Source organism: Galeopterus variegatus, unplaced genomic scaffold, assembly GCF_000696425.1.
Source record: "Galeopterus variegatus unplaced genomic scaffold, G_variegatus-3.0.2 Scaffold3877, whole genome shotgun sequence".
Lineage (NCBI taxonomy): Eukaryota > Metazoa > Chordata > Mammalia > Dermoptera > Cynocephalidae > Galeopterus > Galeopterus variegatus.
The window spans coordinates 68,118-95,184 of NW_007729988.1; the positions used below are offsets into that span (position 1 = coordinate 68,118).

Below are 27,067 nucleotides of genomic sequence, written 5' to 3' on the forward strand. Positions count from 1 at the left end.
TCTGAATTTTGACACTGATTAAACCTGAAGAGAAGCCAGAAACTGCTCCTGCAAGTTCCTTTCAAGAGACCCTGGAAAAGTAAGAATCAGTTTCACAGAGAATCAAAGACAAAGAGGTAGAACATGTCTGACAAGGAATCAACACCAGAAATTCATTGTCTTTTGTAGTCAGTGTTGACATGTTTCAAAAGTACCTTCCACCTTATTGCCCATTACCCTCCTGGTTGAGTTAATGTGGGACCCATTCTAATACTACTAAATGTGTTACTCATTTATCATTGTTATATTTTATGTTTTCTTTCTAAACCAATAAGCTTGAAGAATATTTCCATTAAGTCAGAGCTTTGTCATTTTCTTTTTTTTTTTAAAAGATGACCGGTAAGGGGATCTTAACCCTTGACCTGGTGTTGTCAGCACTGCGCTCACTCAGTGAGCTAACCGGCCATCCCTATATGGGATCCGAACCCACGGCCTTGGTGTTATCAGCACCGCACTCTCCTGAGTGAGCCACAGGCCGGCCCAGAGCTTTGTCATTTTCTAAATTAAAATTACATTATTTTTATTTTCTTTTTTGTATCTGTTATTTCCAAATATTATATATTCAAAATATTATAAACTAAATGTATATTGCTTTTATATTTAAAAGGTACTATGTAATCTACATCATCTTCCCTTCTGCACCACTCAAGAAATGAAGAAAAAAGAAAAAAAACCCTCACATATAGATAGAATTGGTTGAATGGCAAAGAGTGAGAAAATATTTATTTTACTCAACCTTTCCTTCTGGTCATTAACCAGTTTCTCTAGGGTAGATACTAGGCTTTCTTTCAAAATGGGAAACAAACAAACAGACAAACACCATGAACAAAAAGAGACCTAATCTAACCTCAAGGTAGAAACAAGAAAAGAATATTCTGATTTAGTGTTTTTCCCCCTAGACTTAAAAGGACAACAGACATGATGTTTGGTGGAAAGCAAGTGGTGGTCTGTGGCTATGGAGAGGTAAAGTTTAAGCTTCCACTTATCAGGTGTTTAAAGTGTATTTTGCTGAAATAGTCTAGAATTTTTAATTTGTATGTACATAAGAGTACGTTCATTTACCACTTTAGATGGGAAAAAGTAACTTTAGAGGCCCTCTGGTTAAAGTGCAGTCTTTCTTTTTCCCTTTGCATTTTTCCATTTTTTCTTAAGTTGATTTTTGACTTGTTCCAGTAACACTGTTTGTGATGTTCTTTTAGCTTGTGTTTTGATTATAAATCGTGAGTGTGGGTGTTCTTATGCACATGAATGTGCTAAACAGGGGCCAGGGGATTGTTTATGAACTGCATTCATTTCTTTGTTTTTCTCATTTTTTTCCCCAAGCATGAATCTATTCAGTGAAATCCTTTTTGGGGGTGGAAAGAGGGGTACACTTTACCAGCAGCTTTAAGAAATTGTTTTCTCGTTGATTTTCCTTATTATGTGTGCTCTCTCCCCTCTTCAGGTGGGGAAAGGGTGCTGTGCTGCTCTGAAAGCCATGGGCTCCATTGTGTATGTAACTGAGATTGACCCCATCTGTGCCCTGCAAGCCTGGTAAGCACGCGAAGGGAGACATGCCTCCTTCTCTGTACCACCTTGTGACATTTGATCTTGATTGGAGCTGCCTCCAAAGAATGGCCTGGTTAATGCTACATCTAATCTTAGGGGCCCAGATCCTAAGGGAGTCTGCCACTAACTGTAAGCTTCTGTCTTTCAAAGGTCATAGAGCTTTGCTCTGAGAGAGCAGAGACTATCAGAGAAGCTAAAATTTAGAATTCCTGTGGCAATAGTAACAGGATGCTTTGAACCAGTGAACAAGTAGCCCCTTACCTTCTTCCTATGTAATTCCTGCCCCTTTGAAAACAATGATCAAAAAAGGCTGGCATCAGGTGCTTTCCAATGTGATACACTGGAAAACGCTCTTTTTGGTATTCCGAATGACTAGTTTAGATAACCTTAACTTTATCATGAGGAAGCATAAGGCAAATCCAAATAAAGAGTAAAATCTGCTAACTCTGAGTATAGGGTATATGGGAATTGTTTGTGCTATTCTTACAATTCTTGTTTGAACTACGCTCTTTTTGGTATTCCGAATGACTAGTTTAGATAACCTTAACTTTATCATGAGGAAGCATAAGGCAAATCCAAATAAAGAGTAAAATCTGTTAACTCTGAGTATAGGGTATATGGGAATTGTTTGTGCTATTCTTACAATTCTTGTTTGAACTGACTCCAAAATTAAAAGTTAAAAAAAAGAATAGTTCCTTTCTCATTTGTAAAATATAGGTAACAAGTAACCATACCTACCACATAGATCTGTGAGAGTTCAGTAAGATCTTTATTATTACTTATTATATAATAAATACATAATTATATAAAGGACAGAGCTGCTATCACATAGGTGCTCACTAAATGGTAGCTATTATTAAAATTGTCCTTTGCCATCCTCATCAGGATGGGAAATACCACTGTCCCTGAAAACTACTGCAGAGTCCAAATGTCTGTATGCCAGATACCCTACCAGTCTTTACCATTAACCCTCCAGAGAAAGGTCCCCAGGATAGAATGAGGCATGGCATAAACCTTTTACTATAACCATTTCCCCCGTCCTACCACTCCTCACACATCCTCGTCATAAATCCACAGGTTTCCCAGAGTTGCTGACTTTCTTTGAGAGAGGGGCCCAGAACACCAGAGAAACAATCACCCTTCTAGTAGTCTCCGGATTCATTACAGAAACCTGAATGTGCTTTAATACCAATTGCTGTACTGTTCAGATTAGCTTATAGATGTGAACTGATCACTTACTGTGTATTAGGTATGGTGCTGTGTGCTGAGGATGGATAAGGTAGACAGATGAATGAGACAAGGTCCTCCTTGTAGAAACGCATGGACAAATAACCACTGTGCAGTGTAGTTAGTTTAGTGCTGTCACGGAGGTGAACAGCATGTGCTTCTGTAGGATTACAAAGGAGGAGAAATTTCTAACTGAAGAGCAAGGGGGCAGGGTAGAAAGTTGTCAGTAGAGCTTAGTCTTGAGACTTTTATAAGTGTTTTCTTAGTTTGGAAGTATATTCCAGTTCCAGCAAACATGTGCATAGTATCCAGAGAAGGAGAGATAGCACAGCATTTTTTAGAATCTGGAAATATCTTAATGTAGCTGGCAGAGAGGATAAATTTGGGGAGTGGTAATATCTGAGTTAGGATTCATAGGAATTATATATCTTAGGAATTAAATACTTATAATTAAATTAAATAATAATTAAATTATATTCATAGGAATTAAATACTTATATATAAGTATTTGGGTCTTAAGAACAGGCAGTCTCACCGAAGTATTTTAAGTGAGGAAGTGATATTATCTGAATTGCATTTAGGGAAATCACTCTACAAATGATTTAGAGATGTTAATCTAGAGGCGATGATATTGGGCCAGAGGTTACTGTGATAATTTAGGCGAGAAATAATAAAACCTGAACTCCAGCATGTATGGAGAGGAGGGGACATATTCAAGAGACTTTTAAGGAATTAGGAAAAAAAGAATCAACCAGTTTTGATGACAACTTCAGTTAGGGATAGGTAGTAGGCTAGGACATTGTAGTTTATTTGGCTCATGCAGTTGGGTGAATAGTGATGCTGTTGATCAATATAGAAGATATAAAAGAAGAAATAGGTGGTATTAGGGGTACAAAGAAGATAATGAGTTTATTTTCAAACACAATAAGTTTGAGATACTTCTGGGACATTCATAAGGAGCTATCCAGTGGATAATTTGATCCTTAGCTATGAAGCTTCAGAGAGATCTAAGCTAAAGATATAAATGTGCAAATCAACCACCTATAAGTGGTCATTTGGACATATGGGAAGGGTATGGATGAGTAATGAAAGAATAGAGAAAAGAGACAAGGGCAGATACCCCACCAAAAAGGTTGACTGAAGAAGAGGCAATAAGAGAAGTAAGAGGAAAGCCAAGAGAGAAAAGCATCATGGAGTCTAAAGAGCATAGAGTTTTAAGAAGGCAAATAATGTTTAATGTAGCAGAAGAAATCAAGTAATATAAGACTCTAGGAAATATTTTTGTTTCTGGCATTCAGGAGATCATTGATGATCTTGGAGAGAGCAGTTTCAATGGGGCAGTAGATTCAGTGGCTAAATGGTACTTTCTAGAAACTCAGTCAGGGAACCTCATGATAACCCCTGGCTCCCTATTATCAGGAAAAAATAAGTTCTTGTAATGTGAAGGAACCTTTTATTTCTGTTCGGTATGAACTAGGAAAATGGTTTGGATTTTTCACTGCTACAAATAGTCTAGCTATCTCAAGAAGTGACAACGTAGGTACCACAGGAACTTGGTAATAGCTTTTGAAGTTCTCTGGCAAAAGGCTCCCCAGCTGCCTATTTAGGTTAATTGATCCTGATTTTTTCTGCAGTATGGATGGATTTCGACTGGTGAAATTAAATGAGGTTATCCGACAAGTGGACATTGTTATTACCTGTACAGGTATGATTATGACATATTAAATGGTGTGGCACTTGGGAATGCTTTCATGGAGCAAGTGAAAGATAATGGGCAATGTTCTGAACAAAACCAAACTCTAAAAGCCAGAAATAAGGGCTGGCTGGTCAGTTCAGTTGGTTAGAGCACGATGCTGATAACACCAAGGTCCAGAGTTCGATCCCTGTACTGTCCAGCTGTGCATGAATAAGTGAATGCATGCATGCCAGAGATAACAGTCTACAAAACCAGTTTTTCACATTATTCTTACCTCTTTAGAGCTCTGACCAAAGGTATACCACTAGATCATTTCTACAGGAAAGTTTCTTTCCTCCCTTTATAATGGTTAAATCTCTATCCATCCTCAACTACATAGAGGATGGCTAGAGATGAGATTCACTTGTAGAGTTTTATTTGGGAAGCAAGATACTAAATTTTTACAATTGATTTTTTATTTTACCTCCAGACGTGATGTATGTTTCTCTCTAGTCCCTGTAATTAAGGCAAGGCTCAAGCAAAAAATTCTTCGTGGTGAGGGAAAGTGGGCGAGGTTATTGTGTTAATTCCCAAAGAGGTAGATTTTGAGTTTCAGAGAGGAATATGCAGAAATTGTTGCTTATACTGAGATACTTATTTTTATGAGAGAACTATAAACCACAGGAACACTGGTTTTCTTTTATAATTCTATTTTAGGAGGAAAATCAGAATATTTAAGAATAAAAATATATTTGTATCCTCAGAGAGAGCTGTAAGCGGAGAATAAGGACCATAAGAAGCTGTACTTGCTTCACATCCATCCCCTGGATCTTTTTTTTTAATAGCTTTATTTGGATGTAATTCACATACCATACATTTTGCCCATTTAAACTGTACAATTCAGTGTTTACTAGTAATTTCACAGGGTTGCACAGCTATTACCACAGTCTAGTTTTTCTGTTGAAATATAACTCACATATCATACAGTTCAGCTTTTTAAGGTGTTCAGTTTAGTGGTTTTTAGTAAAGTTGTGCAATATCCTATTATCTAATTCCAGAACATTTTCATTGCGCTAGAAAGAAACCCCATACCCTTAGCAGTCACACCTTATTTTATCCTCTGCCTTCTCCCAGCCCTGGGCAACCACTAATCATTCTTTCTCTGTAGATCTGCTTATTCCGGGCCGTCCCCGTGGCTCACTCGGGAAGAGTGCAGCGCTGGTAGCGCCAAGGCCGCGGGTTCAGATCCTATATAGGGATGGCCGATGCGCTCACTGGCTGAGCGTGGTGCTGACCACACCATGCCAAGTGTTGCAATCCCCTTATTGGTCAAAAAAAGAGAGATTTGCTTATTCCAAACATTTCATATAAATGAAGTCATACAAATGTGGTCTTTTGTGACTGGCTTCTTTTACTTAGCATGATGTTTTCAAGGTTCATCCATGTAATTGCATATATGAGTACTTTATTCCTTTTTATTGCTGAATAATGTTCCATTGGATATACCAAATTTTATTTATCCATTCATCAGTTATGGACATTTGGATTGTTTTCATTTTTGGGCTATTATGAATAATGATGCTATGAACATTGTATACAAGTTTTTGTGTTGACATTTATTTTCAGTTCTCTTGGATATATATCTAGGAGTATTGCTGGATCATATGGTAACTACTTTTAACATTTAACATTAATCATACTTTTAACATTGAGAAATTGCCAAGGTGTTTTAAAATGGACTGCACCATTTTACAATCTCACCAAGAATGCATGTGGGTTCTAATTTCTCCACATCCTCACCAACACTTGTTATTGTCTGTCTTTTTGATTAGTGAGTGTAAAGTGGTATCTCATTGTGGTTTTGATTTGCATTTCCCTAAATGACTAATGATGTTGAGCATCTTTTCCTGTGCTCGATAGCCATTTGTACCTCTTCTCTGGAGAAATGTCTACTCAGATACTTTGCTCATTTTTAAATTGGATTGTCTTTTTATTATTGAGTTGTAAGAGTTCCTATCTATTCTGGATGTAAGTCCCTTATGACTTATATGTGATTTGCAAATATTTTGTCCCATTCTGCAGGTTGTCTTTTCACTTCCTTAGTGGTATCATTTGTAGCACAAAAGTTTTTAATTTTGATGTTGTCCAATTTGTCTTTTTTTTTAAAGATGACTGATAAGGGGATGTTAAGCCTTGACTTGGTGTTGTCAGCACTACGCTCTCCCAATTGAGCTAACCAGCCATCCCTATATAGGGATCTGAACCTGTGGCCCTGGTGCTATCAGCACTACACTCTCCCAAGTGAGCCACAGACCAGCCCTAATTTCTCTCTCTCTCTCTCTTTTTTTTTTGGTTACTTGTGCTTTAGGTTTTATACCTAAGAAACCATTGCCTAACCCAGGGTCACCAAGATTTACTCCTGTGTTCTTTTAAGAATTTTATAGTTTTAGCTCTTACATTTAGTGCTATGACCCATTTTGAGTTATTTTTTTTTTTCCTTTTTGTCTTTTTTCGTGTCCGGCAACGGATCGCAACCCTCAGTGTGTTTGAGAATTCTGTATAGCTTCTTTATTTCAGATGATTGTCTTCTACCCAAGCTTGAGACCTGCTTATACTATAAGCCATTTTGTCTTTTTGTTTAGGATTAAGAGCTGGGTAAAATCAAAACTACAAAAAAGATACAATGAATGTGAGTCACTGTTATAGTCAGTATTTTGGAGATGTTTGATTTTACCATGAAGATGAAATAAGTTGGTTGGTCCAAGGACACAGGTCAAGGGAGAGAAATCTATGGGCTGGGAGGATTACATTGCTTAAGATTGACTATGTCTATCAAATACTATGGTTTCCTCTTTTTTCTCCCTCTTTTATTGGGTTAGGTTTCCCCTTAACATATTTTCCAAACTGTAGTAATTGGGTCTGTAGGTGTCACGATCAATCCAGAGCCATTGTGTAGTAGCATGTATTCTTCAAACCTGGAAAATCTATCACGTTAGTTCTCCAATTTTATTATATTCACCCTATAATTTTCCAACCCAACATAGCACTTGTTGCTAATAAGTTGCCCTGGTAAAGGCTAATAGAAGTGTTATTTATTTCTTTTCAGACTTACCAAAGTATCTCTCAGTGTAACTTTCACTCTGGTTTTAAATTTTTATGGCATTTTATGGCAAAACTATATTTCTCTCTGGGTAACTGGCTCAAACAAAGCATGCTTTCATGTCCACTGAGGGCTGCTCTGATTGAGCTTCAGAATTGCCAGGTAAGGATCAGTGGATAGATTGAGAGCTGTTGGATAATACCTATTTTATATGGTTTCTCGTTTTGACTCTACACTCTATTCTTCTATTATTACAAATAGCTATAAGGAAAACCTGTAAGAGCCTATTTCTACCTTAGGGTGTCTGAGAGGCATGGCTCCATTATTCTGTCTTACCATGACAATTTGATTACAATGAATAATTTAGTTGGTGCTTGACTTTTTTTTTTTTTTTTGGCTTACATTTCACTTACGTGCCGTACTACCCCTTTGCTAAATGGTCAAAGATAATAATATTTCTAAAGCTTTCTAGCATGTGATTGTTCTTTCCTGGATTAATTTGCTTATAGAACCACCAAATGGGAAAAGCCTAAAGGAAAGTATTCATGTCATGCCCTGGGTCCTAATGAGAAATCTTCAGAGTAGCGGTAGGGGGAAGGAATTTTCCTTTCTAAAGCCTGAGGAAGCTCTGAAATAAAAATAACTCCAAATGCAATCATGTACCTTTTATATTTTTACTTTATCTCATTTTATTCTCTTAACCATTCCATGAGGCATTATTCTTTTTCTTAATTTTCAGTGTGAAAACTAAGAACTTAAGTAATTCATCAGTCATATAATTGATTCAAAATGAAATTGGAGAGGGCCAACTGGTTAGCTCAGTTGGTTAGAGCGTAGTGTTGTAACACCAAGGTCAAGGTCAATGGTTTGGATCCCCTTACCAGACAGCTTCCAAAAAAAAAAAATGGAAGTTGGAGAACAAAATCCAGGTTTCTGACTTAAATCTACTTTTGTGTTGTTTTCCTATATGTTGCATTATTACCCCCTCATGATTTGTAGATTAATTTTAACTTCAAATTGTGATAGTGATCTCTCCTTTGAAGGCAGCTCAGACATAAGTAATCTTTCAAGGTAAAGGTCAGAAGACTCTTTCCTTTCAATCACAAATATATTTTATGTCATTGCTATAGGCCAGGTGCTATTCTAGATGCTTGGAGTCAGTGAACAAAGCAAGCAAAGATTCCTGCCTTCATAGAGCTTACATTTTAGTGAGAAGAGCAGTAAACATAATAAATAAAATCCATAGTATGTAGAAGGTGAAAGCACCACAAAAAAAAAAGAAAAGAAAAAGTAGAGCATGGTAAGGGGAATCAAGAGCTGGGTTGTAATTTTAAATACAGGAATCAAACAATGAGCTTTATTAAGATGATGATTTTTGATCAGACTTGAAGGACTTAGCCATGTGGATTTTTAGGTGAAGAGCATTTCAAGAAGAGAGAACAGCTAGAAAACATGCCCTAGCAACAAGGAAACCAGTGTGCTTGGAGTAGAATGAGCACAGGGCAGGGGAGAGGGAAGATGAAGTTAGAGAGGTTGTAGGCCAAATCTTATAGGGCCTTATAGCCCAGTGTAAGAACTCCTGATTATATTCAGAGAGAAATAGGGAGCCGTTATAGGGTTTTAACGATCTAACTTGTATTTGAAAAGGATAACTTTTATTTTAAAAGGATCACCCTGGCTACTGTGAGATAGACCTATTTTGCAGATATTTCCAGGTAGCCCCCTCATATCTGCCACTGACATGAGCCAATGTCCATCTCTCACTTCTCTTCTCTTTGTGCTCTTCTTTTTTTTTTTTCCCTTTTTGTCATTTTTCGTGACCGGCAACGGATCGCAACCCTCAGTGTCGCGCCCGTACCGGACCGAGACCGGCAATGGGATCGCAACCCTCGGTGTTGCACCTGCATCTTGCTCAGCCAGTGAGCGGCTGGTCTGTATGTGGGATCCGAACCCTCGGCGGGAGCGCCGCCACTCTTCCAAGCGGCGCACTGTAGCAGTGCGCCACCGGGCCGGCCCTCTTTGTACTCTTCTTGGCAGAAGATATGTGGCTAAACTAAATGTCCAGAAAGAGAGAAAGTCTTTTGAAAAGTTAAATTACTCAACCTTTGGTGTTAGTGTCACATGGCATGTAAAATGAAATTTAAAGAAATAGCAAACTCAACTAATAATTGAAACCAGAATGTTCATTCACTGTTTAGCAGATTTATATTGAGTACTTGCTCTGCTCTGTGCCTAGGAACAATTGGCTGAAGAAATATCAGTAAATAACATCCTGGCTCTTGTGGAGCTTATATTCTAGTGTGGGAGATAGATAATAAACAAATAAATAGTTATTGTCAGTGAGTGCTTAGTAGTGAAGAAAAACAGCAAGGTGAGGAAACTATTTTAGTTAGGGTGGTCAAAGGAGGTTTCTCTGAGGAGTTAACATTTGGAAAAAAAAAAAAAAACCCGAATGAAATGAAGAAGCTAGCCATCTGAGCATTCTGTTCGGGGAGAATGATGAGTAGAAGACCCTGAGGTAGAAACCTGCTTGATGTGTTTGAGGAACAGAAAAGAAGCCATTGTGGCAGGAACAGACTGGGCAGGTGGTGAGGGGAAGAGGCAGCTCAAGGAGGTAGCGGGCTGTGTGGAGCTTTATAGACCGTGAAAAGGACTTTAGATTTTATTTTGAGTGTGAAAGAAGCCTTTGGAAAGTTTTGAACAGATGAGTGATGAAATCTGATTTACATTTTAAAAAGTTACTCTGTCCTTTGTATAAATAAAACACTTCCAGAGCTTGAGTAGTGATAGAGACAACAGGAGGCTCTTTCAAACAATAGAAGGGGTGGTGGCTTGGATTGATGGGTAAGGAATGGAGGTGATAAGAAGTGATATAGTGTGACCAATGGCATATGCTAAATGGATTGGATGGAGGGTGTGAGAGAAAAGAGAGGAGAATCACTATAAGTCAACTCAGTGAAATTGCATAGGAGAATGATTTGGTAAGTATTTATCCAAATATTTGTAGTAATCAAAACCCTAAGGGTTTTTTGGGGTTTTTGTTTGTTTGTTTGTTTTTTGGTAGGAATTTGTAGTTTTACCTAATCTCTAGATGTTGCCTTCTGCATCTTTAGGAACGAATCACTCATCAAAAGAGTTGGTCATTCAGAAAGCTCTATTTTTTTCTGAGAAATATTAATGCTGTGAATACTTAGGGAACCTGTGATAGGGACTGTGCTCTTAGCCATCATGTCTTTCTTTTACATGTCTTCTTTCTCTTGAAAGCAGACCTGCTTACCCATATGCATCACATAGGCCTGTACGATTGTCAAGCTTCACAATTCAAGTGATTAAACCGTTATGTACACATGCTCTTAAAAGTTTTTTCCAGCCAAAGAATGATATGACCTGAGACCTTCTATTGACTCCATGCTTTATAGACTAGAAACAGTGTTGTTCTTCCTGAAAAAAACTGATTTGTACTGTTCAGAATTATATAAAACCAATTTGTGCAAGCATAGTAACTGGCTAACTTATGGTAGGATGTACACCTAGTTTGGGAATGTAATCTGCATAGAGAACCATTTTCCTGGTAGATTGCTTAGTGATTGTAAATCCACAGTGAAAACAACTGGATGTCTTTAAGACAGATAATTGTAAAGCTGTAGGCATTCGGATAGGAAAGCCTTTTTCTTTTGAGGAGTGTGACTCCCAGGTAGAACTTAATAGTCAGTTTACTGGAGCTCTCTGGACAGTGGTAGAGATCAGTTTACCAAGTTTCTCTTCAAATCCCTTTTTTAAACTTACCCTTGGGTCTTTTTCCTACATCATATCCATTGTAGTGCTCTAGTAAACTGCCTCTACTAAACATTGATCATTTTCTTATGTTCATAAAGTATCCTTTCCTTGATTTCACCATATCTTTCTTCCCAAGGAATATTTCCTATGACTGTTGTTATCATGGTATCAGCTCTTTCTTCCCAATCACCAAGATTGTTTGTCCTCTAAAAGATGTATAAAACACTTACAACCTGAAATACTTTAAAGTCTCATCATCTCAATAAAAAATGCCAGTGTTGCCAAGGAGTATCTTCCTGACTCTATGTGGTTATTATCCTCCACGGTGCTGTTTCCAAAGGCTAAGGATTACCTTGTATATCTTTAACTTCCCAAAATAGTCCATTTGCTTAAATTATTTTGAACTCTATTTACAGTGCATATTTATAAAATTTCTTTTTAAAATTCTAATTTAAAAGTAATACTTGCTTAGTTTAAAATTCAAGCAATATAAATGTTTAAAGTAAGAAGTAAAAAAATCTATAAATTAGGGTTATATTTACTATATTGCTCTGCAACGTGATTTTTTCACTCAACAATAATGAATGATTTTCATGTTAACACATATAGTGGGGTTTTTGTTTGTTTGTTTGTTTTTTGGTAGGAATTTGTAGTTTTACCTAATCTCTAGATGTTGCCTTCTGCATCTTTAGGAACGAATCACTCATCAAAAGAGTTGGTCATTCAGAAAGCTCTATTTTTTTCTGAGAAATATTAATGCTGTGAATACTTAGGGAACCTGTGATAGGGACTGTGCTCTTAGCCATCATGTCTTTCTTTTACATGTCTTCTTTCTCTTGAAAGCAGACCTGCTTACCCATATGCATCACATAGGCCTGTACGATTGTCAAGCTTCACAATTCAAGTGATTAAACCGTTATGTACACATGCTCTTAAAAGTTTTTTCCAGCCAAAGAATGATATGACCTGAGACCTTCTATTGACTCCATGCTTTATAGACTAGAAACAGTGTTGTTCTTCCTGAAAAAAACTGATTTGTACTGTTCAGAATTATATAAAACCAATTTGTGCAAGCATAGTAACTGGCTAACTTATGGTAGGATGTACACCTAGTTTGGGAATGTAATCTGCATAGAGAACCATTTTCCTGGTAGATTGCTTAGTGATTGTAAATCCACAGTGAAAACAACTGGATGTCTTTAAGACAGATAATTGTAAAGCTGTAGGCATTCGGATAGGAAAGCCTTTTTCTTTTGAGGAGTGTGACTCCCAGGTAGAACTTAATAGTCAGTTTACTGGAGCTCTCTGGACAGTGGTAGAGATCAGTTTACCAAGTTTCTCTTCAAATCCCTTTTTTAAACTTACCCTTGGGTCTTTTTCCTACATCATATCCATTGTAGTGCTCTAGTAAACTGCCTCTACTAAACATTGATCATTTTCTTATGTTCATAAAGTATCCTTTCCTTGATTTCACCATATCTTTCTTCCCAAGGAATATTTCCTATGACTGTTGTTATCATGGTATCAGCTCTTTCTTCCCAATCACCAAGATTGTTTGTCCTCTAAAAGATGTATAAAACACTTACAACCTGAAATACTTTAAAGTCTCATCATCTCAATAAAAAATGCCAGTGTTGCCAAGGAGTATCTTCCTGACTCTATGTGGTTATTATCCTCCACGGTGCTGTTTCCAAAGGCTAAGGATTACCTTGTATATCTTTAACTTCCCAAAATAGTCCATTTGCTTAAATTATTTTGAACTCTATTTACAGTGCATATTTATAAAATTTCTTTTTAAAATTCTAATTTAAAAGTAATACTTGCTTAGTTTAAAATTCAAGCAATATAAATGTTTAAAGTAAGAAGTAAAAAAATCTATAAATTAGGGTTATATTTACTATATTGCTCTGCAACGTGATTTTTTCACTCAACAATAATGAATGATTTTCATGTTAACACATATAGATCAATTTTTTTTAGTTACATAATATTCTATTGTATAGAACTATTGTGATTTACTTCTCTTGATTTACATTTTTCGCTATTACAAATAACCCTGGATTGAACATTCTTAGACAGTTACATTTCTGAACTTAAGCAAGTGTTTCTATAAGATGGAGCCTCAAAAGTGAAGTTGATTGGTACATCAGTGTTAAGTACATATAAAATGTTGTGGGCTGGCCAGTTAGCTCAGTTGGTTAGAGCGTGGTGTTACAATACTAAGGTTAAGGGTTTTGATCCCTGTACCAGCCAGCCACCCCCAAAATAAATAAATAATTAAAAATATTTTGCTAGCTACTGCCAAATTGTCCTGTAGAAAGGTTGAACCGATTTATGAAACTTGACATCTGAAGAAATTTTATGTTTCCCATCTACCTAATAAAGAAATGGTCCAGACCATTAATATAGTTCTGAATATACTGAAATATAATTATATGTCTGTCTTTCCCACTAGATTGGTACTTCCTCAGGGATGGGGATAATGGATTTCTAAACACTGATTGAGCACCCCCTTGTATGCTTAGATAGACCTTGGGGATATAAAAATGAAAAGTAGATACTGATACTGTCCCTGTCCATAAATAGCTCACAGTCCACTAAAGGAATCCACAGTCTTATCTATATTGCCTAGAATATTACGATGCCTATAGTATGGTATGTACTCAGTAAATGATTCTTGTATAACTAAAAGTGTTTCTCTTTTTTTGTCAGAAAACTACTATTTGGCAGAACTTCTCAATTTTATCAAATGAGCCAGTGCATAGTTTTGGAATATCAGCTCCTTTTCTATTTTAGGCATTGCATGTTGGGAGAAGGAAGTTGTTGTCTTAAATCTATCCCCTGTAACTGTTATTTGATTGCTGCTGTTAATAAATTTAACATTTTTTCTCTTGTTCTCTGAATATACAATGTACAGGAATGGAAGGAGGGTGAGCCATTGGAGCTTTACTTTGACATTAAGCATTTCTTTAAAGGCTACCTCACATTGCACTAGGTCACAAAGCTTCTGTAACTTTAGGGTGAACCACCATTTTTGAGATGGTGGAACCTGGGACATTGGACATGAGGGCAGAACCTTGGGCCCCAGCATGCTATGTTTAGGACATTCAGCCTTCTCTAACTAATCCCACTCAGCTCTGTCCTCCTTTTTTTCTGTGTCTCTTCAGCACTTATGTATTCAGTTTGCACTGTGTTAATTTGCACTTGTTTGCATGTTGCTTTGTAAGTATCTCAAAGGCTTTTTTTCCTCTCACATGTGTATTGTTTTATGTCCCCAACTATAAGTGGAAGCTTTTTGAAGGCAGAAACCATGTCTTTGGTTTCTTTTGTATTTCCCATAGCACCTTTTACTGTGCTCAGCAGAGAGTGGGCGTACAGTAGATGTTGTGGAATGACATCCTGAGTGATCCCTCCCTGGCTGGGCCTAAGATTAAATTCCCTGAAATGGATCAGTCCTAACCAACCCAGGACAGGTATTCTCCATATGGCATGTTGGTTGCTCCTTTCAACTTGCTATTTGAAATGGCTCCCTTCAACATCTTTCTGTCCCCAGAGTGGGACTTGCCATGTCTGATGATGTGCTTGCTGTATATGTTCCAGGCGAGTCTGCGGACACCAGAACTGACCTGGGAGCGAGTGAGATCCCAAGTTGACCATGTGATATGGCCTGATGGCAAGAGGATAGTACTGCTGGCAGAGGTAAGACTGAGGCTGGCAAAAGGTACTCACTCCTGACAGGAGAGACTGCAGTACCCAGGTCGCCTCCTCCTCCTGTTCTCTCATACTTGCAACGCCTTCTCTTAAGCACAGGTTTAACTACTTTACCAATGGATTTTACTTCTAATTGTGAAAGATCTTTTCATTCAGCAATTAAGTAACTATTTTGGTTCTCCACTTTTCACCAATTATCCTGTCTCTCCATGTCACTCTACAGGTTGAGTCAGATGATGACTATTACTGTGGAAGGAATTACAGATAGCACCAATGCCACTTTGAGTGATGCTTACAAAGAGATAATGTCATTTGTGGGATGGTTTAATCAGTAAGGATAAAGTAGATATTCCTAACTCTAAAACTGTCTTAGGCAAGCTCTGGGAAAATCATGTCTTTACTGATAGATTCCCTGTTTCTGAGTGTCCATTTCCCTTAATTGAGCCAAATGTGTAGGAGGCACCCAGCTATACTGGTTGCTTGATTGAACTCTCCCCATCCTGGCTTCTTCTAGCTCACACTTATTCTTGACTATCATTCCACTTAGCCTTCCATGTCAATGTCTGACCACATTTCCTTTCTTCAAATCTCCTCTGGATTTCTGACAGCTATGATGATGCCCTGTGTTCTTACCTTGAAGCTTTCTCTTCTTCAGGGAAAGATACCAAAATAACAAGGAGACTAAGAATACTTTTCTTGGGTTTTGAAAGATACACTGTCTTTATCTAGGGGCCCATAAAATTAGGTTTGAGTATCCTTACTGTTCTCTTTACCTTTTCTTCACCTTATCCCACCTTCTCAGATACTTTAGGGCATCTGTAAAGGGACTGAATTATTTCCTCACAAGGAAGGAGTGTGTATAGGGAGGGGGGATGGGCAGGTTGTTAAATATGCATCAATAGCTTTGAAGTCAGCCCACTGTCTGGTGACTTATTTCTTATTGCCCTGGAACATCCCACCTAGTGATTTTGGTGACAAAAGCAAGCACCACAGGTATTTTGGGGTATATGGTTGAGCAAAAAATGTGGTCATTCTTACTAGGAAACAAAATAGGAAAGGGTGGCATTGGGGTAAATTTCTAGGTCTTCTACTGTCTTACTACCTACTCAAAATACAAATCTGCCCTTGAACTCAGGAGAACCTAACTGAGGAAGAAGCACAAAAATCATTACAGCTTCCTAAATCCAAAGATATCTCCCCTTACAACCTGGAGAGATCATTCCTGGATTTGACTAGATTATTGTTTAGGATAGTCTTTCAAAGGAATATCAATCCTCAGGAGGAAAATACTTTTCCATAGAGAGTGGAAAATTTGACAGAAATATACCTTCCTGGGCATAAACCCTCAGTATCAAGTGACCGTCTCTATTCCTTTCTACATAATTCCAGATTACCTTTATCAAATTATCCAGAATTTTCAGTGATCTCATTTAAGTGTCAATCAGTTACCTCCTATTTATTGAATACCTGCTTTTTGTCCAGCAATATTAGTTGGGAAGCATTTGGAAAACAGCAGTCATGTTCTTCCCTCTCTCTTAGAAGGCCTGCAACTTTGTCGTAACCAATCTGTATCTTCACCTTGATCACTAGGGCCGTCTGCTGAACCTAAGCTGCTCCACAGTGCCTACATTTGTGCTCTCAATCACTGCTACTACTCAGGTAAGGCCTCCAGAGTGGGACAGCAGTGGGCTGGAGAGGGCCCTCAGACCAGCCAGATTTCACTTGACATTGAGGTAGATTGCTATGAATGGCACATCTGAATCCATCTGTCTGTTTCTCTAGGCTCTTGCCTTGATAGAGCTTTATAATGCTCCTGAGGGTCGCTATAAGCAGGATGTCTACCTATTGCCCAAGAAAATGGGTAAGCATGTGCTTTTCCATCCCTATCCTTACCAAAGTAGTTCAGAATCAGAGGCTAAAGGAATTTTGGTGCCATTAACTTTCTTACGGATAGAAAAAAAAAAAAGCTGTATCTTGTAAAGAAGGAGCTAAGATTCCTAGGTTCAATTTATCCCATTTTCCACCTGGGTTGCCCTAGTGAAGTTGTGACACTTTGCTGTGATTTAGTTTACCTGCCTGTGAATTTTAAGGGTTTTCTCTCTTAAAGTATCTTATATGAAAGAATCTCAGAGGAGAAAAAATATCTTCCTCCAAAAGAGAGGAGTTATCTCCTAGCTTGTGACATCTGAGTTATTCCAGTTCTAGGCTGCTGAATAGGCCCTACCAGACTTCTCTCACACAGCACAGAACTTTCATACTACAACTTCTAACACTAACCCCATTGCTTCGGGCCAAAGGAGAGACTCTGAATAGCTCCTGTTCAGAGTTTAGTTATGTGGGTGTTTGTATAAGAGAAACATTAAACTGTCTTAAATTTTTAAAGAGCCTGCCTCAAGCACCAGAACTGATACAGTGTGTTTATAAATTCCTGAGTCGAGGATCAGGGGATAAATCAGCTTCTGGTTTTGTTTTGCTTTAGCACTAGGCACATAGCAACTGTTAGTAGTTGATATATTTTCGCTTTAATAGACACTTTGGAAGGATATAAAAGAAATAGAGCAGTCTGTATTCTGACTGAATATATAATGAAGTTGGGGAAGCCAAATAAATTCATAGGAAATGACAGAATATAAATAAGTGCTATGTATGCAGATGATAGAATGTAAACAGAAACTTGTAAGAACTAAGAGTACTAGAAGCAAAGCACACAATGTCGCATCCTTCTTAGTTATGGCTTTCCAATTTCCCCAGGTGTTAGCTTTTCTGAGTGACCCAAAGTCTAGAGTTCAACTAAAGTTGGAGCTTTCCATTGTTTAGCCTATTATCCCATTCTTTCTTTTAAACCCTAAGGTCTATTGCTTCTTTCATCTCTCTCTCACCTTTCTGGGGAGAAGGAAAGGTTCAAGGAAGAAAGAGTAAGGAAAGATGTTATTATGGCTTTCAGAAGCATTGGGCTCAAAGCTAAAGGCAACCATTCCTTAGAACCGAGGGCCAGTGGGCAAAAGTTAAGCATTTTTTATTCAGCTCCAGGAATTAGAGCCTATCTTAGGGAGAACAGCCAGCTAGGAGGCATGAATGCTTATACCAGTGCTTCTGTGGTCTGTTCCAGATGAGTATGTGGCGAGCCTACACCTGCCTACCTTTGATGCCCACCTGACGGAGCTGACAGATGAACAGGCCAAGTATCTGGGACTCAACAAGAATGGGCCCTTCAAGCCTAATTACTACAGGTGACTTGGGCTCCCCAGAAGTCAGGGAAGCCTGGGAAGTAAAGAGTTTCCTGCACTGGAATTGGTCTTTGCATCCCCCACCACATACATTTACATGAACTCAGAAAAATAAAACCACTCCCCGTCACTGCCAGCCCAAAGGATTCTTCAAATGGCCTTCAGACATTAAATAGTGTTCCCCTTCCTGAATTGCCTTTCTCTACTTCATCTTCTTGCTATGATTTTTATCTCTTTTTGGAGAAATACTGTCCTTTTCCACCAATGTAAAAAAGAGCCACAATTATCTACCCCCACCATACACTCCAGAGAAGTGCCCACCTCCCTGGTATGCCTTTAAGCAGCCTCTTCATGTCCCAGCATCCCCACTAGCTCAGACATTAAATAGTGTTCCCCTTCCTGAATTGCCTTTCTCTACTTCATCTTCTTGCTATGATTTTTATCTCTTTATGGAGAAATACTGTCCTTTTCCACCAATGTAAAAAAGAGCCACAATTATCTACCCCCACCATACACTCCAGAAAAGTGCCCACCTCCCTGGTATGCCTTTAAGCAGCCTCTTCATGTCCCAGCATCCCCACTAGCTGACAGCATCACAGTCTCATCTTTCTTTTTCCTTCTAGGTATTAAGTTTCTGTAACTCAAGCCAGAAGAGGTTTTAAGGAATAGAGCTCCAAGCCTTTTCTCCACTACTATACAAGAAAGAACCCAGCAAGCTGCTTCTCCAATCAGAGCTGCCCGCCGTGCTCACCTTATATGTTAGGTTATTTATTTATTAAAATCTAGAATCCTGTGCCTGTAGCCCTGGCCCAGAGTGTGGTTACTGCCCCAAGGGCCATGACAGCCACAGAGGACAGGCTGAGGAAGGAAAGAAACCATTTCCAGTGCATCATTCACATCATTCCCCATTGACTCTGAATCCTCAGCAACGGCCATTTTTTTTCTTGTCCAGGCTCAAGAGTTAGTCCAGGGATTCCAGACTCCTTATTCCCTGCGGTTTTCTGGAATAAATTTTCAACAGCTGCCTTTCTCAGCTTCGGCCTTTCCCCAGGTGAGGCCTTTTGGAAGCCACCGAATTTATATGGCCATCACTATCACTGCCTTCTTTATACAAAGGCTAGTAAGGAAGGAGTGTTATGGCTTTGGCAAGCTACACCAAGAACTCAGCTGTGCCTGTGCCCACTGGGGGTCTCCTTCCTTACTCAGGACTTCTTTCTTCTCCTTGAATATTTATGTCCATTTTAACACTTTCTGGTTCCAAGAGGGATGTGCTGCCATTATTTCCTCATCAACTTTGGTGTGTGTCAGACATTTGTTTTGCCATCTTTCTAACCCAGCCAACCTCTGCTCACTCAGGAAGTGGGGGCCAGCTCCACTGGGACCCATAGTTTTACTTCCTAGTCATTTAACTATAATTTCCCAGGAAGCCCCCTCCAGACTGCCACTCTCAGAAAAGGAGGGTTTGTTAAGAAACACTGCTTCTGGAAACATCTTATTGCCTAAAACTACTTCTGAAATTGAGTAGGGATTTGGGGGTCTAAAACTTTGGAAATGAGACAGGTCTTTCAGTGCCACAACTTGACACTTTAAAGAGGCAGAGTATATTTATTTGTTTCTAGGGAAGTATTTGACACTCTAAACTGTATCCAGGTGATCAAAGCTAGTTTGAACCTCATCAGACATTTATACCTTTGGCCATTGCCATTGATGAAACAGATCTGCAATCTGATATGTGTTCTTTCTTCTCTGCTGGCCTATCTTTTATGATCTGACCTCTTCCATTTAAGGATACTGTATTTCAGAGGTAGTTTCTTGAATAACACCAACATTACAAAATATTAGTAATGTGAGCAGCATGAAATTTTATGTCCCACCCAAGAGGTGGATTCCTTTTGGAGACTGACCTGGTCTCAAGGGTTCTGTTGGGACCAGATAGGTTCTAAGAGTTAAAGTCTGGAGTGGCCCTAGGAATCTTGAATTAAATGAGTTCCTCTTCCCCTGCCAACCCTGTTTAACACTCTCATGTTTGTTGTTTGTTTCCCAATTTTTTCTTATGCTGGTCTGCCTCAAAGTCTAAAGACCAAGGTGACTCAAGGAAACACCGGACCACCCAGGATCACTATAACCTTCCCATCCTGCTTTTCCTCCCCTACCTCCACTCTCTCTAACTTCCTCTGTTCTTTATTTGTATGCCCTCAGAGCTAGTGTAGAAGTGACCTTACTTTTGGAGGTAGAGAGGTGGAACTTGGGTAAATGGCTATTTGCCTCATTAAATCGTATATGGGCTTAGTCCTTAAAGTCTGGTTCTTCAGAGGCCATATATCTCAGCAAGTACTAGAGAAGTGTCACATACTTGGCTATATTTTTTTTATAGGAAGATCATAAATGCTGAAAGTTCCACTAGGCTACTCAGTTCTTCCTTTTGCCTACCCAGTTCTGATTTTTATATTAATTAATTGGATCCCTTTAGCAAAAGATTCAGATCTTTGTAATTTGTCTTATACCCACAGCAGGTTCCAGTAGGCAAATATAAGGACTCTAGCCTATTAGGTTCATAGACCAAAAGTCATAACCTGCTGTTTCTTAGCAAAGCATTGCTCTCTGTGGAGCTGGTACTTCCAGAGTACTCTCCGACTTGCTATAGTGAAGAGACCCATTCCAAATAAAGAAGCCACACTGGGATTCTAAGTTAGGCTACCAGTATTGCTGCCCCTAGTGAGGTATTTGCCTCTGAGTTTCAGATGACCTTTCTTCCCTCTCTGGGGACTCTGCGTCATCAACCATTAAAAAGAAAGAGGCCCAGGCCTCCTGAGTATTTGAATTCTATCTTAGTGCTGGAATCTGGTAATTGTTCTCTCTACCCTTGGAATCGGAGCAATGTGTCTTCTTTCCTTCAATTTCTCACCTTAGATGCATCCTAGCTATCTGGAAAAATGGGAAAGAAGGCTAATTATCTCTTTGTATGTGGCCCTGGCCTATGGGGATACATACCATTTACAATGAATTTGTGCTAGTTTTCAAGGTCTTCTTTGCCTTCTTAATAGAAATATTCAGTTTTCTTTTTCTCATTTAAAAAAAATGTACCTAGTCTGCCTTCCCTTTGCCCTCCTACCTCCCCATCGTACCCTCCTATATGAGCACGGCTCCTTATGGCCACATACTCCTGCAAAGCTTTTTCGCTGCTTGGCTTTTCTCTGAACAGATCTGAAATTGCTGCTCCTGTGGTTTTCTCGAAATTAACTTTGTTATCGTTTTAAAAAAAGAAATCAAAATGCATTGTTGCATTAAGCTTTTTTAATAAAGGAAAATTACGGAAAGAAAATAGGCTACACCAGCAAATTATATGCGGACAAGTTCTAAACTATCTATACATATATATATATATATAAATAGTCATTTAGTTCTCACTGTCATCTTACTGAAAGGAATAAAACCTCTAAGGGTCGCCATTTCTTAAAAGCTCTTGGAAATCTTCATGTCTAAGTGATTGTATTAGATCAGCAATAATGACTATGTAATCTTAAAAGACAAATAAAATATTCTTAAAATGTATTCTTGTTTTCAGGGTATTCTTGTTTCTGTGAACTAGGAATTCAGAGATGAGAGAGGCCTCTGCACAAAGCTAGAGAGCCTGCTGTAGGGCAAGGATGTGAAAAGTTGAAGCAGTTACCAAGAGGCATGTTTGAATTACCCTAACCAGACCCTTATTCCATGCTGGGCCAGTCCACTAATAAAATATCATGTGTTCTTCTGCCTCAGACACACACACATATACACACTGGCTGTTTTTGTAAAGGACTTGCATTCTCAGAACCACCACCCTGAGGAGTTAAGGACTACAGACTTAAGACAGAGAAGCTAAAGCATGGTTTTAGGTTCCCCAAGCCCTCTGTGCTGCCCTTAGCTGGATAGCACAGGAAGTCAGCATCTCTGCAGTATGCAAACAAAGGACCCTGACACCCAGAACCTGACTACAGCCAAACAAAGGGAAGAAAGAAATGAATCAAGGAGTGGTGTGTCTCTAAATCAGGTTTCCTAACTAAATCAGTGACCAGAGGATGAATCCAACTGCCTGTTCCAGCACAGGAAGTCAGCATCTCTGCAGTATGCAAACAAAGGACCCTGACACCCAGAACCTGACTACAGGCAAACAAAGGGAAGAAAGAAATGAATCAAGGAGTGGTATGTCTCTAAATCAGGTTTCCTAACTAAATCAGTGACCAGAGGATGAATCCAACTGCCTGTTCTTTCTCAATTACCAGTAGCGTAGCCATCTTTGGGTAGTTTTCTAATAGCCACCTTTAGACAACTTAAACTAGTTCTACATCCTGTGTGCAGGATGTTTTCTTCCCTCTTAGAATCTTCTGCCACTTTGACTTCTATTTATTTAAACTAAGGGTCACAGTTAGAATAGTATAGGCAGTTGGCAATAGCTCGAAGCTGGTGCCACTCTAGTTAAGAGGAGAATGCAACAGCTAGCTATGAAGCCCATGAATCAAGGGACAGGATTTGCTCTCCTGCAGCAAGGTTTTGACTCTTCTTTTGTGAAAGATGGAAACTTGGGTGCCTGGGTCTTAGTTTCAGACTCACAGGGTAAGCCTAAGCTGCCCACTGCCATGCAAGTGTCTCCACCTCACAGTATTGTGGAAAGAGCTTGAACTTTGAATCAGGCTAACTCGGGTTCAAATCCCAGCTCTACAAGCTGTGTGACTTGGCCAACTTATATAACTACTCAGCCTCAGTTTTCTTGCCCGTGAAATAGATAATGCTTATTTTCTAGGGTAAGGATTTAGTGACCTGATGCCTAAAGAATGCTGCTTACAGAACCTGGCACACACAGCTTACTGCATAAACATAATTCCTAGCTCAGTCTAGTGCTCTGCAGCCTTCATTGTATCATTACACCCACATGTACCCTTTACAGGGGAGAGGAGCCTGCTCTATCCTTTTTCTACTATATTATCCTAGCTTCCTAATTATCCTCAACAACCATGTACCTTAAGACTTCCTACATCTTATTTTTAAACTTCCTCAGTGCCAGGTGCTATCTATTTAATCAAGTATCTGACCTCTGTGAATTAAAGGGGCAGGCTTATATAAGGGTACTTCAAAAAGTTAATGGAAAGATTCATATTATCTTTTAATTCTATTTTTCCACAAACCTTTTTTTTTTTTTTTTTTGTCTTTTTCTGTGTCCGGCAACGGATCGCAACCCTCAGTGTCGCCCCCGTACCAGACCGGGACCGGCAACAGGATCGCAACCCTCGGCGTTGCCCCCGCGCCTTGCTCAGCCAGTGAGTGGGAACCGGTCTGTATGTGGGATCCGAACTCTCGGCGGGAGCGCCGCCACGCTTCCCAAGTGGCGCACTAGCGCAGTGCGCCACCGGGCCGGCCCCACAAACCTTTTTTTAAAGTACCCTAGTATGGGAAAAGGGGTATGTTTGATCCTTGTTACTACACCTATTTATACCTCCAATTCTCTGCCAGCAGCCTGAGTTTTTGGACAAAACCTTAGATTTGGAACAAGGGAAATTGGTAGTGTAGGTTTTTAAATAACTTCAAATTTAAAAATAACTCAGCATTGGAGCTATTTCTGCAAAATGGAAAGACTTGTAGACCAGCCCTAACTAATTAGCTCCCATCTATACTTACAGGTACCTCTGTGATCAGTGGTATTGATAGTTGTTACTCCTTTGTTGACAAATAAGCTAAGCAGCTATGTGCCAATTCCATGGCCTATGGTTTAAAATTTTTCAGTTAATCTCCAGTTTCTTGTACTTCTTCAAGTTGTTTCCAGATATCTTCTTCCTTAGGACAAGTTCTGAACATCTGGGCCTATAATGAACAGATAAATGTCTGATCTTCACTATCTTCCATTCCACTGGGGTGTGGAAAAGATCATGGATTGAGGTCTCTATGTTGATTCTTCGCGATCTCCAAAGCACCAGTTTTTCAAATCCCTTCTCTGAACGTAAAGCCAGATGGAGCTCTAGGCTCAGCAATTTGCTTTAGATAGAGGCCAAAGGGAGATAGAGGCCAAAGGGAGGACTGAGAGCTATCCTCAGTCCTACTCCCAACAAGGATCAGTCTCTACCCTTTGCCCTAGGGATAGGCCTGAAAAGGAACAATGCCTCAAAACTGGCCACTTCTCTCTGCCGCCACTGTTGGGGATCCTGCTGATGGACTAGGCTCACAAAGAATATGAAGTTCTGGGCCTGTCAATCCTAGAGCTCTTACCGCTTAGCAGGAGAGGTATGAGGAAGAACAAAGGTAGAATAATGAATTCTTTTTATTAAGAAACCCCAATGGGCTGTGCTATAGCAGCAGGTTTACCACACTGAAGCAGTGATGAGCTATGTGTGGGTTGTGCATTTTAAAGGAGAATGTAAATTTTTAAGAGTTTAACAAGTTATACCCTGAAAAATATTCCAAAATCAAATCATTTAGGCCTTGAGCCAGGGACTTTCTTGGGCATTCATATCAAGTCAATTCTGTAAACCAGTGGATCTCAACTGGAGGTTTTGCCCCCCAGGGGACATCTTGTAATATCTGGAGACATTTTTGGTTGTCACAACTAGTGGGAGGGTACTACTGGCATCCATCGAGGAGAGGCCAAGGATTCTGTTAAACATCCTACAATGAATGGGATAGCCCACTACAGTAAATAATTTTTCAGTCCAAACTGTCAATAGTACAAAGGTTGTGAAACCTTGTGTTAAACATACATAAATAAGGCATACAAAAATGAGTGAAACTTGGCCCTACTTTCAAGGAGCTTATATCCAGATTAGGGTAGGGATGGGAATGGGAGAGGAAAGAGAAGATGGGTGGGGACAGTAAGGAGATGTTGGGGACCAGAGAGAGAAAGGAACCCCGAAAGCTCCAAGGAGTGCTCTCTGTCAAGCCTGCCTTGATCTGTCATCTACTAACTAGCAGAGGGAAGAGTGAAGGAAAGATATGGTAAGAAAGGGACACAGTTGTCTCTAAGATATGGGAAGGGGGAGTAATTCCTTTGGGCCCCTTGCTTTGGGGATATAGTGGAAAATGTTAGGATTTTGGATCCAGGCAGAGTTGGCTTGACACCAGCACAGCCTGAACGGGTTGAACAGGGTCAAAGGAAGGCTTTCAGGAGGAGGTGATAACTAACTAGAATCTCTAAGAAAGTATAGGAGTCAACCAAGAGAACAGAAAGTTTTCTGCAGACAGAATAGCATACGCAAGACACAGAACAGGGTCAAAGGAAGGCTTTCAGGAGGAGGTGATAACTAACTAGAATCTCTAAGAAAGAATAGGAGTCAACCAAGAGAACAGAAAGTTTTCTGCAGACAGAATAGCATACGCAAGACACAGACAAGACAGAATATATGATACTTTGGGAACTGCAAGGAGTAATGTCTATGAGTCCTGATTTCTTCATCAGTAACATTGGATTAGTGAAAATAACCTGTCAAGAGAGGTATGATATGGGCCGGCCCGGTGGCGCACTGCTACAGTGCGCCGCTTCGAAGCGCGGTGGCGCTCCCGCCGAGGGTTCGGATCCCACATACAGACCTGCCGCTCACTCGCTGAGCGAGGTGCGGGCGCGACGCCGACGGTTGCGATCCATTGCCGGTCACGAAAAAAGACAAAAAGGAAAAAAAAAAAAAAAAAGAGAGAGGTATGATACGATATCTGGAAAGCGTGTAGTGCAATGGCTGGACGGGCAGTACAATCCCCCCAACCCCTTTCCTAAAGCAACCAGGCTGCGGGTAGCGATTTGGTCCACCCGTTCACCCTCAGCCTGCTTGTTTGGTGTTTCTATTACCGAGCCAGACTTCCTAAAAACTTATTGCAAGCTGCTTTTTAGATTAAAAAAGGAGAGGGCATACTATACAGCCTCGCTTCCCCCCAGTAACACTGAATCCTTAGGAAGGATCTTAGAAAGGAGAGATGAAGGAAGGAAGGGATGGGAGAGCGGATGAGGGTAAGGACTTTCTCTCCATACATTTACTCCCCAGCTCACATCACGAGGAAGGTGCCCACTACGGCAAAGAAGGGCAGATGACCAGAAGCAGCCCTCAGGGGCATCAGCAATTTCAGTGAAGTAAAAACGCTCCCATCCCACCCCTCAACCCCCAGTCTCCCACTCAAGCCCTCCTTCCGGGCGAGATGCGTTCTCTCCAGAAATCTCAGCTTCCCGACAGGGCGAGTCTGTCGTTTCCTGCGATGTCCCTGGCCACTGGCGGTGCCATCCCTCGACTAAGCGGGATGGGGGACGTGTGCAGGAGCCAGGATTTGGGGGTCCGGGTCTGTCGTAACCGGGAAACGGAGACTGCAGTGGAGCAGGAGGCGGAGACTAGATCTCCCGCCTGGGAGGGGGTGAGTGCTGAGGGACACCGAGGAGAAGCAAAGCGATAACCGCCTGAGCTCAAGGTCCAGAATTCGAGAGGTGCAGCCAGGAGCCAACCTCGGAGTCTCTGGCTACCCGTAACGCCCCAAGACTGAAAGGAAAAAGAAAAAAAATCCCTGAATGAGCCCCCACCTCCTGGAGTCCCGCTCGGTCGAGCAGCCAATCGCGCCGCGGGGCGGGGCTGCGGAGGGGGCATCAGCCAATAATGGTGGAGGGGCGGGGCCTGACTCCGGGCGCGCGGCGGCGGGTTCGCCCGGGGCGGAGAGGGCAGAGCCGCTGCGGGCAGCCGTTGGGCAGCTGCTGGGCTCCGGCATGGAGGACCCCGCGGCGCCCGGGCTCGGGGGCCCGCCAGCCAAGGGGAACGGCAACGGTGG

At 40.2% G+C, this 27,067-nt stretch overlaps 1 protein-coding gene across 1 annotated transcript in view; it reads left to right on the forward strand.

Annotated features, from left to right (window-relative positions):
- AHCYL2 (adenosylhomocysteinase-like 2) overlaps positions 1-18,311 on the forward strand; it is a 45,500-nt gene extending 27,189 nt beyond the window's left edge. The window contains exons 8-15 of the mRNA XM_008586207.1: positions 939-1,002; positions 1,484-1,572; positions 4,449-4,519; positions 13,999-14,021; positions 14,835-15,065; positions 16,668-16,736; positions 16,860-16,938; positions 18,187-18,311. Of these exons, the coding sequence (XP_008584429.1) occupies positions 939-1,002; positions 1,484-1,572; positions 4,449-4,519; positions 13,999-14,021; positions 14,835-15,065; positions 16,668-16,736; positions 16,860-16,938; positions 18,187-18,311 (751 nt within the window). The remainder of the gene's footprint in view (positions 1-938; positions 1,003-1,483; positions 1,573-4,448; positions 4,520-13,998; positions 14,022-14,834; positions 15,066-16,667; positions 16,737-16,859; positions 16,939-18,186) is intronic.
- The last annotated feature ends 8,756 nt before the right edge of the window (positions 18,312-27,067 follow it).